General features: G+C 40.6%; 1 protein-coding gene across 5 annotated transcripts in view; it reads left to right on the top strand.

Moving 5' to 3' along the window:
* The window catches only part of ptprz1b (protein tyrosine phosphatase receptor type Z1b), a 115,253-nt gene that overhangs the window by 59,231 nt on the left and 40,471 nt on the right, over positions 1-15,551 (top strand). For all 5 annotated transcript variants that reach the window (XM_024265133.2, XM_024265131.2, XM_024265130.2 and 2 more), the window contains exons 4-12: positions 1,070-1,221; positions 1,295-1,390; positions 1,468-1,534; positions 3,238-3,395; positions 6,691-6,841; positions 9,335-9,519; positions 11,758-11,884; positions 11,977-12,029; positions 12,904-13,383. In XM_024265133.2, coding sequence (XP_024120901.1) covers positions 1,070-1,221; positions 1,295-1,390; positions 1,468-1,534; positions 3,238-3,395; positions 6,691-6,841; positions 9,335-9,519; positions 11,758-11,884; positions 11,977-12,029; positions 12,904-13,383 — 1,469 coding nt within the window. The remainder of the gene's footprint in view (positions 1-1,069; positions 1,222-1,294; positions 1,391-1,467; positions 1,535-3,237; positions 3,396-6,690; positions 6,842-9,334; positions 9,520-11,757; positions 11,885-11,976; positions 12,030-12,903; positions 13,384-15,551) is intronic.

Raw genomic sequence — 15,551 nt, 5'->3', positions numbered from 1 at the left:
GCGCGCCTGCTGCCTTCCTTGGATGTGCTAGCCGTATCTCAGGCTCCCTCTCCGGAATCGAACCCTGATTCCCCGTTACCCGTTGTCACCATGGTAGGCACAGAAAGTACCATCCAAAGTTGATGGTGCAGACATTCGAAAGAGACGTCGCCGCCACGGAGGGCCAGCGATCGGCTCCAGGTGTTCTAGAGTCACCAACAGGCCCCCAGAGGAGCGACCCCGCATGGGTTTTGGGTCTGATAGTTGCTCGCATCCCCAGAGGGTGCATTTATGAACTTTAGAATTACCACAGTTATCAAAGTAACGTTTGAGCAATCAAATTAACCATAACTGATTTAATGAGCCATTCGCAGTTTCACGGTACCGTCCGTGTGTACTTAGACTTGCATGGCTTAATCTTTGAGACAAACATTTGCTACTGGCAGGATCAACCAGGTAGCCCCCCGCTGACAGTGTGGGCAGAGTGAGGGTTGTGGTTTTTCCTGAGTTGATGCAACTGGTGTGTAAACACCTTAACTCATTACACTCACTGCACATACTTTCTTATTTGGAACATGAGCACTTATAATCCTTTCACTTTTTTCCTTACTGTTTAACAAATCCTGGCTGTGTTTTTTGATCTGGAATACTTTTTTTGTGGTACACATTACTTAAAAATCCATCAAAATGCTTCAGTACGACTTTGGTAAACTACGAAGCCACACTACTTCATGGAGTATTTTGGGTACAGTAGTCACAAACTTGACAGAGTGATACAGTTTTCATTGTGTGATTTCACTTACACTATCATGTGTGCGCTTTATGCTCTAAAATACAAAAAAAAAATACTTCTATATATTTTTTTACGCATTCAATGATTTCATAGTAATACCTACTTTTTTGCACTAATCGTGCTAACATATCTCTGTATACTGTCATGTATTCTTATGTATGCATTTTTTCATAAAAAGTATTTGTATGTATTGTTTTTACCCGTCAAGTATTTTTTTTAATCTAGTTGTTAAAAAAAAGAAAAAAAAAAAAAACTCATTGGACTTTACTGTATATCACTCTCTCTGAATCCGTTTAGTGGCCATAAACGTGGGGGGCCAGTTCTTTGTCAGTGGAGGGGGGCTGACCTCCAGGTTTCAAGTTTCCAGAATTCTCTTCCACTGGGGGCGCTGCAACGCAACATCAGACGGGTCTGAGCACAGCCTGAATGGAATGAAGTACCCGCTGGAGGTGAGAGGGGGTCTCGCATGCTCCATGCTCATTCGCTTACTGTTCAAGATGACATTTGTGTTTCTGCTCATAGATGCAGATCTACTGCTACAATCCTGATGACTTCCAAAGTCTGGATGATGCAGTAGAACAAGGTGGAAGAGTCGCTGCACTAGCGGTTCTCGTAGAGGTACAAACGATGACTCAAATCTTTGTCTTTGGCAAATTCTGGTCAGATCTTCCACTGAAAATTTGATTTGTTTGCAGGTTAACCTGGAGGAAAATGAGAATTTTAGTCCCATACTGAAGGCCATCGACAGCGTCAGCAGGTTTGGTAGGTCGAAGTTGGACCAAAGTTGTCCCACATTTCTTACTTTTAGAAACTAGGAGCTTCAGTCAAATGGGTTTGGCTGAGGCTTCCTTTGGCAGAGGGGGAAGTCGCAAGATTTCCAGCACGTCTGCAAATCTGTTTATTGTCTAATATTTTATAAAAATGTTTTACATTGATTAATATTTGAGCTCACCTTCTGCACAAGCACTCACAGAATCAACTATTGTGGTCCTATGATCCAAAAACTAGCCCATAATGTGGACGGAAGTTCTTAAGAGGTAAAAAAACTCCAGCCATAGAAGACCAAGAACTTTGGGACTTTTCAGTATCTTCAAATAAATAGAGATTAATAATATTGCTAATTGTTACAAACATAGTTTTTTGTTTCTGTTGACTTCCCAGCCACCAAGGCCAAGTGGGCCCTTTATGGTTTAAAACTGGGCAGAAAATGTGGACCCCGATTGTGTTTGTCCGAGATTCTGTGGTGGCCCCAGCTGTGTTTGCTCACATTAACTTAAGTGGGGATTCAGTGGGTTAGCTCACTACGCTAGCCAGCAGCCTAGTGGACTGCGTAGCATGCTAGCGAGCTCTGCTGTAGTGTGCTAGCAAGTTCTGTTATAGCATGCTAGCAACCTCCTCTGTAGCATGTTAGTGAGCTCTGCTGTAGCATGCTAGCAAGATCCACTGTAGCATGCTAGCAACCTCCACTGTAGTATTCTAGCAACCTCCACTGTAGCATGCTAGTGAGCTCTTTTGTAGCAAGCTAGCGAGCTCAACTGTTGCATGCTAGCAACCTCCACTGTAGCATGCTAGTGAGCTCTTTTGTAGCAAGCTAGCGAGCTCAACTGTTGCATGCTAGCGACCTCCACTGTAGCATGCCAGCAACCTCCACTGTAGTATGCTAGCAACCTCCACTGTAGTATGCTAGCAACCTCCACTGTAGCATGCTAGTGAGCTCTTTTGTAACAAGCTAGCGAGCTCCACTGTAGCATGCTAGCGAGCTCAACTGTAGTATGCCAGCAAACTTCACTGTAGCATGCAAGCAAGCTCAACTGTAGCATGCTAGCGACCTCCACTGTAGCATGCTAGCAAGCTCCACTGTAGCATGCTAGCGACCTCCACTGTAGCATGCTAGTGAGCTTCACTGTAGCATGCTAGCAAGCCCCACTGTAGCATGCTAGCAAGCCCCACTGTAGCATGCTAGCGACCTCCACTGTAGCATGCTAGCGACCTCCACTGTAGCATGCTAGCGACCTCCACTAATGGAGAGAATGTTTCCAAACCCTGTGTCCGTCATTCTATCACGTAGCATTGAGATTTTCCTTCATCTGTAATGAAAATAATATACCGTTATACAGTGTTCCATGTGGGGAATTTTTTTTTTTTTTGTGCTGTAATCCAGTCTGGAGAGCTCTCTGTTGTTGAGAAAAACCTAAATTGTTGTGATCACAGAGTTTCACTGTTTGGAAATGACTCTGTCGTAAAGTGGGCGAAGGGCCTCTCGTTAGCATGCTAAAGCTCCCAGAAGCAGCTGGGTGATTGTCAGATTGTTGTCAGGTGAGTTAGAACTCCAACTTGAGACCAGAGGGGGAGCCAGAGCTCTTACTTTCGATCAACTACATTTTAAAAAACAAATTTCCTGCAAACTCAGCTTCCTACTGAGCTTTACATCCCATCTGTCTGATCACTGCGATCCTTTGTTTCAGGTAAAAGTGCTTCAGTTGAAGCTTTCAACCTGAGGTCCCTGCTGCCCAACAACACTGACAAATACTACATCTACAACGGTTCCCTGACCGCTCCACCCTGCTCCGAGTCCGTCCAGTGGATTGTTTTCAAACACACAGTGGCCATTTCAGAAGCTCAGGTCAGTGGCTACAAAATAAATATGAATCAAACCCAGAAGAAACAAATGTCTTCAAATGACCACTAGAAGTTGGTTTCAGGAAGCAATTTATTTTAGACGTAAAGAGTAAAATTTTACCCTAAAACTAGACGCGTGCAGCTTTATCTTCTATAGATGATGCAGTCAACACACTATTAGGGACATGCTGTTATAGGTAGACCTTTAGGTGGACTAAGATTTTTTTAGGATACTTTGGAGTTTTAGCTAATATTTCAGCTACATGCTAGCTTTTTTGGCTAATTTGTCTCCTTCTACATTTAAGTTTTTAGGCTAATTTGGCATTTAGCTAATATTTTAGCTGACTATTAGCTTCAGCGTTGTCGGCTATTAACTTCAGCATTTTCAGCTTTAGCTTCAGTGATTTCAGCTATTAGCTTTAGCGTTCTCAGCTATTAATTTCAGTATTTGTCAAACACTAGAAGAACTGATCAATTATAGCTGATGGAGGATTTTAATGATTTTTTCCATTCTTTAATGATAATATTGATGCAGTGTTTAGTAGATATGTTTTTAATTTCAGCAACTTGACTACAGGGAGTGCAGAATTATTAGGCAAGTCGTATTTTTAAGGATTCATTTTATTATTGAACAACAACCATGTTCTCAATGAACCCAAAAAACTCAATAATATCAAAGCTGAATATTTTTGGAAGTAGTTTTTAGTTTGTTTTTAGTTTTAGCTCTTTTAGGAGGATATCTGTGTTTGCAGGTGACTATTACTGTGCATAATTATTAGGCAACTGGACAAAAAACAAATATATACCCATTTCAATTATTCATTTTCACCAGTGAGACCAATATAACATCTCAACATTCACAAATATACATTTCTGACATTCAAAAACAAAACAAAACCAAATCAGTGACCAATATAGCCACCTTTCTTTGCAAGGACACTCGAAAGCCTGCCATCCATGGATTCTGTCGGTATTTTGATCTGTTCAGCATCAACATTGCGTGCAGCAGCAACCACAGCCTCCCAGACACTGTTCAGAGAGGTGTACTGTTCTCCCTCCTTGCGAATCTCACATTTGATGATGGACCACAAGTTCTCTATGGGGTTCAGATCAGGTGAACAAAGAGACCATGTCATTAGTTTTTCTTCTTTTAGACCCTTTCTTGCCAGCCACGCTGTGGAGTACTTGGACGTGTGATGGAGCATTGTCCTGCATGAAAATCATGTTTTTCTTGAAGGATGCAGACTTCTTCCTGTACCACTGCTTGAAGAAGGTGTCTTCCAGAAACTGGCAGTAGGACTGGGAGTTGAGCTTCACTCCATCCTCAACCCAAAAAGGCCCCACAAGCTCATCTTTGATGATACCAGCCCAAACCAGTACTCTACCTTCACCTTGCTGGCGTCTGAGTCGGACTGGAGCTCTCTGCCCTTTACCGATCCAGCCACGGGCCCATCTGTCTGGCCCATCAAAATTCACTCCCATTTCATCAGTCCATAAAACCTTAGAAAATTTGTCTTGAGATATTTCTTTGTTCAAGTCTTGCCCAGTCTTGACGTTTCATCTTCTGTGTCTTGTTCAGTGGTGGTCGTTTTTCAGCCTTTCTTGCCTTGGCCATGTCTCTGAGTATTGCACACCTTGTGCTTTTGGGCACTCCAGTGATGTTGCAGCTCTGAAATATGGCAAAACTGGTGGCAAGTGGCATCTTGGCAGCTGCACCATTGACTTTTCTCAGTTCATGGGCAGTTATTTTGCGCTTTGGTTTTTCCACACACTTCTTGAGACCCTGTTGACTATTTTGAATGAAACGCTTGATTGTTCGATGATCACGGTTCAGAAACTTAGCAATTTCAAGAGTACTGCATCCCTCTGCAAGATATCTCACTATTTTTGAATTTTTGGAGACTGTCAAGTCCTTCTTTTGACCCATTTTGCCAAAGGAAAGGAAGTTTCCTAATAATTATGCACACCTGATATAGGGTGTTGATGCCATTCGACCACATCCCTTCTCATTACAGAGATGCACATCACTTAATATGCTTAATTGGTAGTAGGCTTTCGAGCCTATACAGCTTGGAGTAAGATAACATGCATAAAAAGGACGATGTGGTCAAAATACTCATTTGCCTAATAATTCTGCACTCCCTGTAATGATAGTTGCAGCAGAAAGTTGTAGGGGGCGTAAAGGATAAGTTCTTCAAAGGTGAAGTAAGGGAAAATAATTGAGAAGCACTGGGCTAACTTATACATCTGCCACCTTGTGATGGGGAGACATCGGCAGAATCTTCAAGGTTTGATGCTGCTGCTCATTTTTTATAAAACCATCATGAATGTCGACGGCGGAAGTCAGACGTGCAGAACGGACCGCTTTCTATAAACCTCCCGCTACCGAACTGCTGATGACACTCGAAATGGATTGGAGGCATTTACAAATCTTCTGATCAGAGGTGGTGGTCGTCATCCATCCTGTCATGGCTGTTAAATGTTTACTTTTTCTTAAAACCTCAGCTGCCACCCGGCAGCGTGTTAAATGCGACCGCTACCTCCCGTTTACAAATGCTGCCGTATGCCCACCTGCTGAGTTAGCTGATAAACTTGCATTTAGGTCACCGTGTGGTAGCATTTTGGGATGTGTGAGAAAGGGCCATGAAGGAGGAAAAGAGGGCAGTTGAGGAGAGGATTAGGTGAAGAGTTGATTCTCCTCTAAAGAAAAAAAGACAAATTCCTCTTGGTTTATCCGACATCCAGAAGAGATTTCTCAGATTATTCTCTGTTAAAAATGCCGTCATGATCATGCAGCGCTTTTAAATAATAAATCAAGGCACAGTCCTACAGTTCTGCAATAAAGAGCACAATGGGATGTTTGATTTCATCTCCACAGTTGAAGCTGGATAAAGCTTGTCGGGCTCAGCCAATGTTCCACCTGTGAGGAAAACAAAACGCTGATTGAAGTGACGTGAAGTGACAGCCGCACTCGGAATGTCTTTATGCTGCACAGAAGGACGAGTGACTGTATTTCATGCTGTTGCAGAGGCAGAAGCTGGTTTTCCTCACAGATGTATGCAGAGATTTGTGCGTGTTCGCCTGTGTTCAGCCACATCTGCATGATGGCGGCGGGACGGGAAGGCATGACACCAACCAAAAATAGAGCAGCAGTGTCTCGGTGGCTCAGCCTGGCACCAACACAAGCCTCTTACAGCGCTCGTGCTGTTAGGAGCTGCACGTTTGAGTTAGTCTGAGGAGATGGAGAAGACACATGTTCCTGCATGTGAGACGCCCCCCTCTTTTCACCGTCTCCACAGCTGGAGGCGTTCTGTGAGGTGATGACCATGGAGCAGGCCGGATACGTGGTGCTGACGGATTATCTGCAGAACAACTTCAGGGAGCAGCAGCAGCAGTTCATGGGGCAGGTGTTCGCCTCCTACACCGGAGTGGAGGATGTTCTCACACCCAGTATGTCAACACGCACAGAAACACACTTTACCACAAATGTTGTTTTAGTAGTCCTGCTAAAAGACACTCCATGGAGCTCAGGTACGGTGGCCCTGAGGGATCACAACACCTGAAATTCACAATACTTTAGGTTCACAACACTTTAGAGTCGGAACGCAACACTTTAGGATCACAACACCACATTTTAAGCTCACAAAACTTTAAAACTTTAAAACAAAACATCTTAAATTCATAACACAATACTTGAAGTTCACGATACAACATTTTAGGTTCACAACACTTTAGTGGCACAACAAAACACCTTAAATTCACAACACAACACTTAAAAGTCACAAAACAACATTTTGGAGTCACATCATTTTAAGTTCACAACACTTTACAGTGACCCTGAAGGGTCACAACACAATACTTTAGGGTCACAACACTTTAAGTTCACAACACTTTAGGGGAACAACAAATTACTTTAAATTCACCACACAACACTTCAAGTTCATAACACAAGACTTTAAATTCGCAACACAGCATTGTAAGTTCATAACTTAACATTTGAAGTTCACTACCCTTTTTGTAACGTTTAACAAGCGTTTAACAAACGTTTACCAACTAAATTGTTGTGTTGTGACCCTTCAAGGCCATGGTACTCAGGAGATTTAAGAAACTTCATGAATTTGGAGACGTCTCTGTTAATTCATAAAATCTGTCGTATCTCAGAAAGGCCCGTGTTCTTTCCTCATGTTTGCATCACAATCTGATGGAACAGCTCACTCCACATCAGGAATGAGGCACTTTGTTTTATTTGTTTTCACCTGGTGGACCTCAGGAGAAGCTGGAATATGATGAAAGATTCAACCAAGTTCATGAAACATGAATCTGCATGTTCATGTGCAAAATATCTTTAATCTGATCGGATTAGAATAGAGCTGTGTATATGGGCCCTGAAAAACTATTACAACAAACATTTACATCTGTGGCACGTTTGATCAGAGTAAATCCTTTTGACATGCGCAGAACTATCTAAAACTCGGAAACGGCTGTAGAAGAAGGAGCAGCAGAGTTCTGTTGTAAACCTGCATGGGTGTGGTTAACCCTTTAACACCTGAGACATCGTCGGTGATGCTTAAAGTCCCCGTATGACAATTTTTTTTAATTTAAAAACACGTTCCCAGTAGTGTTTTAACTGTAATTATGACGTTTTTAACCAAAATCCCACAACCTAAATGTCTTAAAAAGCCATTTTTCATGTTGATCTGAAGCCTCTGTTTCCAAAATCTCCTCTGAGGGGGCGTGGCTCTTGGAGCTGAGCTGAGCAGCCCCGCCCCTGATTCAACTTCATTAAACACTAACAATTTCCTCAAATACTGTCGAGATGAAATTAAATAAATAAAATTACAAATATACAAAACATTTAAACAAAAGGTCAAAGATAAAATGCCTTTATTGTGCCGTAAGATAAAGATCTTCAAAAAAACAATTCATCATAAAATGTCCATTCTGATCGACTAAAAATGAAGGGAAAAGTTGAGTATTTTTATTGTCCTCAAATCTCTCAGAAAGCAGGTGTGGAGCAGCGGATGAGAGCGTGCAGGGATTGATCTACTATCCTTTATTTTCCCATTATGTTCTAATGTCGCATCAGGAACAAATCGATTCTGATTAAACTTTCTAAAGCTTTGATTGATACTGAATCTCACGGGGAAAATTAGCTCTCCTGGAAATCAATATGAAAATCCTATCCATAGTTATCTGGATAATAGAGAATAATGCTGTGTTCCTTCAGTGCACCTGTCAGACGGTTCTGCAAGCTCAAACTCTCACCACTGTTGGTCTATGTGAATGCTGCTTCGTTTGTAGAACACTTTGTGTTGCAGTGTTTTTCAAAGGAAAATGAATTATTACTAAACTTAGAAACTATTCAGTTACAGAAAATGATTCCACAAACCTCACTCTGTCTGTTTGGTCATCCTTGAAATAAAGATCTCCAACAAAAATTGAGTTTTTGATGTTTTTAACATGTTCTTGTGGCATTTTTTCTGATGATGGAGGACATATACAAAGACAATTAAGATTAAAACTGCATTTGATAAGAATGTATTTATTGAACCAGGAGCAGATGAAAAAATGTTGTATTTGTGACATCGAAAATACGCTGGGTGGGCCTCAAGCTCCCAGCTCCTCCATTCTGATCATGCACGTTCAGACAAATACATCCATGATCGTCTTTGCTTTTTATTTGTCTGAGCTGGAAACTGGATCAAAACTGTAAAGTGGGTTTCTTGCAATGCTAATTTTAAGTTGGAGTTGTGAGGGGCTGTAAACTCGCAGGAAAGCATGTAAACAGAGAGCTCTCAGCAACATGAGGGGAATAAGTTGCAGGGTTTTCTAAAAGTCCCACCCACAAGTCAGAGGTGAATTTTATAATGAACTCTGCTCTATAGAAACTATGTGCTAGAAAAGGATGCTTGTTTATTTCATGTCTGTCTTTGTGCCCTTTAGCCTGCAGTTTAGAACCGCAGAACGTCCAGGCTGACGCTCAGAACGACACCACCATCGTGGTAACGTGGGAACGCCCACGCGCCGTTTACGACACCACCATCGACTGGTACACAGTCACCTACCAGAGGCTGCAGGGCAGAGAAAAGAGCAAGCAGGAGTACCGCACCGACGGAGACCAAGACGTGGTTAGACACATGCATACAAGACCTCACAAGTCTACTGGGGAGGGCAGGGGGGCTCGGGGAATTTATGAAGATTTTCAAGTCAAGTTCACTTTTGCCAAAGTAGAAAAAAACACTGTCAAGAATTAATTAAAATTTTACCAAGATATTCATTATCCTTTTATTTTCAAAACCAACAAGGTTTTTTAAGCAAAACCTTTGATTTTCTTTGATCTTTTTTGATCTGCTTTTCACAACAAATCTCTCAAATTTGACTCTTTTTGATAATAACTGAATGTAAAATGGTTTTCAAGTCATATTAATTTTTGCCAAAGTAGAAAATAAAAAAACTCAGTTAAGAACTAATTAAAATTTTACTCAGATATCTTTTTTTTTGTTTTTGTTTTTAAAGCCAACAAGGTTCTTTAAACAAAACCGTTGATTTTCTTTTAAGCTGCTTTTTGCTGAAAATCTTTCAAATTTGACACTTTTGGATAATAACTGACCATAAAAAGCGTTTTAGAAAAAATGACCCAGTGAGCCTTTTCTAGAACGAAGATCCAATTGTCTCATGTCAGTCAAAGGACCTTTTAAATTTTTTCAGTCCTGGATAATAAACAAAAAAAATGCGTTTTTAAAAATTCCTCTCTTTAAAAATTGCCATGGTTACTAAACCTATCTACAGGTGAAAATGGTCTATGAGCCACTATAGTTCTATTCCTGGATTTGGTTTGTAAACCTGCTTCATACAGGAAGTCATGGGGTTCTTACATGCTTTTCTCAACTAAACCTAAAACAAGACAAACAAAAAAGACCTTAGTGAGGCTAAAGGAGGAAGATCTCATTTACAGAGATGACAGTAACCTGCTGCAAACGTCAGATCATTGTTGTGTGTTCATTCATGCTGCTTCCCTCAGACACCCTCGACGATGTGAGCACTGATTGCTCAAAGACATTAATGATATATTGATGGTGTCTATCACTCTGGACTTTTTAACGGGTCACTGAACAACCCTTTACGCAGCTCGGGGTGTAAAAAACCTTTTTTGCATAAACAGTACATTAAGTACCACATTCTAGTGAAAATTGAGTGATTTTTAAAGAAAAAAGCAGACTTAAGTCCATCTTTGCTTATGTTTTCCTCTTTCTGTACATGCACCTCAAAGATCTGATGGTGGGCAAAGAGAAGCAATAGTTTCAAACGCATAGTGAGATGATAGATGTTTTAATGCTGTAAAATGCCTCACTACACACTTTATACACTTTTTCTTAGTCCTTTCTAGACCATTCTGTCAGCTGTTTGGACTATTTTGGAATGTACTAAGATTTTTTAGGCTTTGAGTTCAGCTAATATTTCAGCTACATGCTAGCTTTTTCGGCTAACTTAGCCTTTTTTTTTTTTAGACTGTTTTTTAATTTAGCTATTTTTTCAGCTACATGCTACATGCTAGCTGTTTTGGCTAATTTAGGCTTGTTTTAGGCTGTTTTGGAGTTTAGCTAATATTTTAGCTACTTGCAACTTGTTTTGGCTATTTTAGGCTGTATTAGTTTTTTAAGCTATTTTGGAGTTTAGCTATTTTTTCAGCTATATGATAGCTGTTTTGACTAATTTAGGCTTTTTTGTAGTTTTTTAGGCTAGCTATTTTGGCTGCTTTAGGCTTTTAAAAGGTTTTTTGGTCTGATTTGGAGTTAGGCTAATGTTTACATGCTGGCTGTTTTGGCTAACTTAAGTTTTTTAGGCTAATTTGTCATTTAGCTAATATTTTAGCTGGCTATCATTTTCAGCATCTTCAGCTATCAGCACTGACTTCTTCAACGACCACATTCAGCTTACAGCATTCACACTAGCATCATCGCAGGTAATGTTATATTTCTAGTTCATAATTATGTTAAAGTTTTAAAACTGTAGTTTTGGGGTGTTCAATAAATGTGTATCCTGTTCGGCCTGCAACCTAAGGTCTGTTTTGGATTTTGGCCCCCTGTGTGATTGAGTTTGACACCCCTGCTTTACAATTAATCTCATTTTAGTTACAGCTTATAGTTGTATTCTTGACATTTAGGTCGCTCCCAGTCAACATACAGTAATTGTGGATAACCCTTTAGAGTGAATCACTGTCAAAGCAACCAAGAGTATCCTAACATGTATGCTAATGTGATCAAGACACTGAAAAACATTAGGGAGATTTTTGAAATAAAAAAACCCTAAATTACAGTTTGATAACCCTGTATGTGTGATTAAAACACTCTGGTCTGTATTTGCAGGGCGCCATCATTTCCAACCTGCTAGCTAACAGCAGCTACGTGGTTCAGGTGGTGGCTAACTGTGCTAACGGCCTCAGAGGTCGCTGGAGCGACCAGATCATAGTGGACATGCCTTTAGAGGACCCTGGTAAAAGCAGACTTCAGCTTAGTGCTCACATTTTACTCTGTTACATTTACTGTTGACATATGACTTTTATTTTGGAATACTTCTTGTTTTAGAGAGTGATTCCACAGCTGACATTGCCACGGAAAAGTCCAACGTTCACAGAGTGGTAAGGACTCTCCCACAGTCTGTGGATTCATCAGTTTTGTTTTGTTTTTTATTTTAAAAATCAATGAGTGACACAAACTCAAACACTTGATACTCATTAAAGACCCACTCCAATGTAAATGGTGTTTTTAACATGTTCTTGTAGCATTTTTCACTTGATGGAGGACATATATAAAAAATCAAGGTTAAAACTGTGTTTCTGAGTATTTCTCTATTCAAATTGTGGTGAATCAGGACCGGATGAGAAAATGTCGCTTGAAAAGGGTTGGTGTAGTAATATACAAACTACAATCTACTTGCAGACAAATAGATAGCTTACAGCCCCCATAGCAACCCAGAGCTAGCAGGAGAGAGTGTTAACGAAGGAATTATGGGAAATGAGCGCAGGCTTACTCAGTGCCAACAGTCCCGCCCACAACGCAGAAGTCACTCTTCATAAACAATGTTCTAAAAAACATGCAGGTTTTTTTACTTCTGCTAAAAACTGAAATGAAAGACTTATAAGGACTAACTGTTTAGTTATTTTGCTTCATTCTTCTTTTTAATTCCTAGTCAGAGCTCATTTTAGCCTATACTGCCCCCAAGTGAACAACTCCCAGAACTGCAGGATTCTTTAGGCAGTAAATATTTGTTTTGTGTGAAACTAAAGTAAATAAAAGTGTAAAATATATTAAAACTCGAACTGAGGTTATGGGACCATCCAAGCGAGATGTTTTTGTTACACAAACCGATTTGTACCTCTTAATGGAAACATGGTTAGACTCCAAAAATAGCCCCTAAGAAAAGGCTAGTTGTGTGTTTGTGACGGTGTGTTTGTCAGTGATCAGAGCCTAGAAGAGTTCTGCTTTTTATGTCTGCCATTCTCGTTTCTTTAGGTCTCAACTGTATCTGAGCCTGAAAGGTCAGACAACCAGAACCAACTGGACTTGAGCCCAGATCACAGCCCAGTGGAGCAGATCCCAGCAGAACAGACTAGAGTTTACCAAAACCATCCCCAACACCATCAGAACCAGCCCACTGCCCAAACTCGCCCAAACCAACCAGTCCAGATTGATCCAACCCCTCCTGGTTCCACCGCTCTAAACAAAACTCGTCTCAACCAGAATGGTGACGACAAGTCAGGCCGAAACAGGTCCCGGGTCCACAGTTCTGACCACAACTGGATTGAGAGTGAGCAGCTGATACCAGCACAGCAGCCCTTCACAAATCCTGGATTTTCTAGCAACAGCGCTATTTGGATAACTCGCATAACCCAGCAGCCCGGCTTCCTGTTTCCGGCTGCGCCGACGACAGCTCCACCATCCATCCGGCGGCAAATCACAGAGGAAGCATCGCTGTCTGTGCTGCCACCTCAGGTAGTTCTGCACCGGAACAATATAACTATTCTGTCCTTGTCGACAGGAAATAGCAGATTCTCTTCAAACTGCTGTAACTCTTCCACCTTTAATGTTTTTCTAATGGATTCTAAAGCTGAGAAAATCAGCTTTTTGCTGATGACTGTCAGCGTATTTCAGAGTAAAGCTGTCTTTCTCTGCTTCAGAATCCCTTAAAACATGTGTCAAAGTCAAGGCCCGGGGTCCGGATCCGACCCCCGGGTAATTATAACCGGCCCTCCAGATTATTTTATTTTATTTTATTATTAATGGCCTGGGGCCCGTTTCAAGAAGCAGGTTCAACAAATTTAGAGTTCGAACCTGAACTTAGAGTCACTGGACTCAAAATTCTCAAACTCAGGGTTTTTGGTTCCAGAACAGCTGAAAATGTTTGATTCAATCAACTTGAAGTTGTCAGAACCAGAATCAGGTGGGAGCGTCGCGACCATTAAAAGCCCTGATCAATGGAGCAAAGACAGCACGATTCACCATGGCAACGGGGACAAACATCTGAGTTACGTACTTCCGGCGACGGAAATTGATAAGTTCCTTCAAGCATATGCGACTATAGGAGAACATTTTCTGCAAGACAAGCAACACAGCTGCAGCGGTAGAACAGAGAGAAAATATCTGCAGTTATTTGAATCATTTCTAATAATGAATAATTAATGTCAGGAAGGTTATTTTGTCTCTTGTTGAGTAAGGAATGGTTTTTGATCTGTTACCAATCTAATAAGTAATCTCCGTGATCGTAACTGCTAAAGATTTACGGTTTTAAAGTTTTAAAAATTTGGCCTTCTGCTACGTTTTTTAGGCTTATTTTGCATTTAGCAAATATTTTAGCTACATGCTAGCTGTTTTAACTAATTTAGGCTTTTTTAAAAGTTTTTTAGGCTGTTTTAGAATTATTCTAATGTTCACAAGCTAGCTGTTTTGGCTAATTTAGGTTCTTTTTGTAGTTTTTAGGCTGTTTTGGAGTTAGACTAATATTTACATGGTAACTGTTTTGGCTAGTTTAGGCTTTTTCAGCTTTTTAGGCTATTTTGAAGTTTAGCTATTTTGTCAGCTACATGCTAGCTTTTTTGGCTAACATATGATTTTTTTTTTACTTTTTTAGGCTAATTTGGCATTAAGGTAATATTTTAGCTGGCTATCAGCTTCAGCATTTTCAGACATCAGCTTCAGTGAATTCAGCTTCAGTATTTTTAGCTATTAATTTCAGCATCTTCAGCTATCAGCACTAGCATCTTCAGCAGCCAAATTCAGCTTACAGCATTCACACTATCATTATCACAGGTAATGCTGTATATCTAGCTCATAATGATGTTAAAAGGTTCCGGTTTTAAACATTTTGTTTTTATATGTTCATTAAATGTTTATTATGTTCGGCCCGCAATCTACGGTGTGTTTTGGATTTTGGCCTCTTGTACAGAATAACCGCAGATTAAAGAACGTTGACAATGGAGCTAAAGCTCCGGTATTATAGGGTTCAGCTCCAGATATGCGTGAAGCTGCCTTTGGCAACCTGCACTGACGTGACCACTTTCAAGAAAAAGTCAATGTAAATGCACATTTTGGGCTTCTATGTTCAAAACTCTTGTGTTTACGCATCACTACGCAAGTTCAACTAACGCGTTTCAAACGCGCGTCCTTTGAACGTGCATTGAAAGCTAAACTAGATCCAACTTTGACCAATCAGGGGCTTGGATTTGGTAGTGATGTATGGAAGCCCCTCTTTATTCACAGAAGTGCCAACCGTTTGAAAATTTATCATGAAGGAGAAATTAAAACTTGTGGTTTGTGTTCGGCTGGAATTCTAACACAAGTCTGTCATGTATGGCAATAGAGCTGTGAAAGAAAAAGCCTGGATTAAAATTCACCAGATTGACACCGCTATGACATTTCACACCAAACCTCTTCCAACTGTAAGTGGTGGACATGCGCTAGAAGCCCCTCTCTGCTCGTCCACTGTGAACAATAGCTGTGTGTACATGTGCAAAATGTCTTTGATGAATCAAGATGAACTCTGTACATTGGCCCTGAAAACCTTCATCCAGTTAAAACAAATGTTTACATAAGTCACACGTTCGATCAGAATAGATTATTTTGACATGCGCAGAACTATCTAAAATACCAGAAATGGCTGTAGA

Source organism: Oryzias melastigma, unplaced genomic scaffold, assembly GCF_002922805.2.
Source record: "Oryzias melastigma strain HK-1 unplaced genomic scaffold, ASM292280v2 sc00288, whole genome shotgun sequence".
Lineage (NCBI taxonomy): Eukaryota > Metazoa > Chordata > Actinopteri > Beloniformes > Adrianichthyidae > Oryzias > Oryzias melastigma.
Note: the sequence above shows the minus strand (reverse complement) of the source record. Positions and strands in the feature narration are given on the sequence as shown.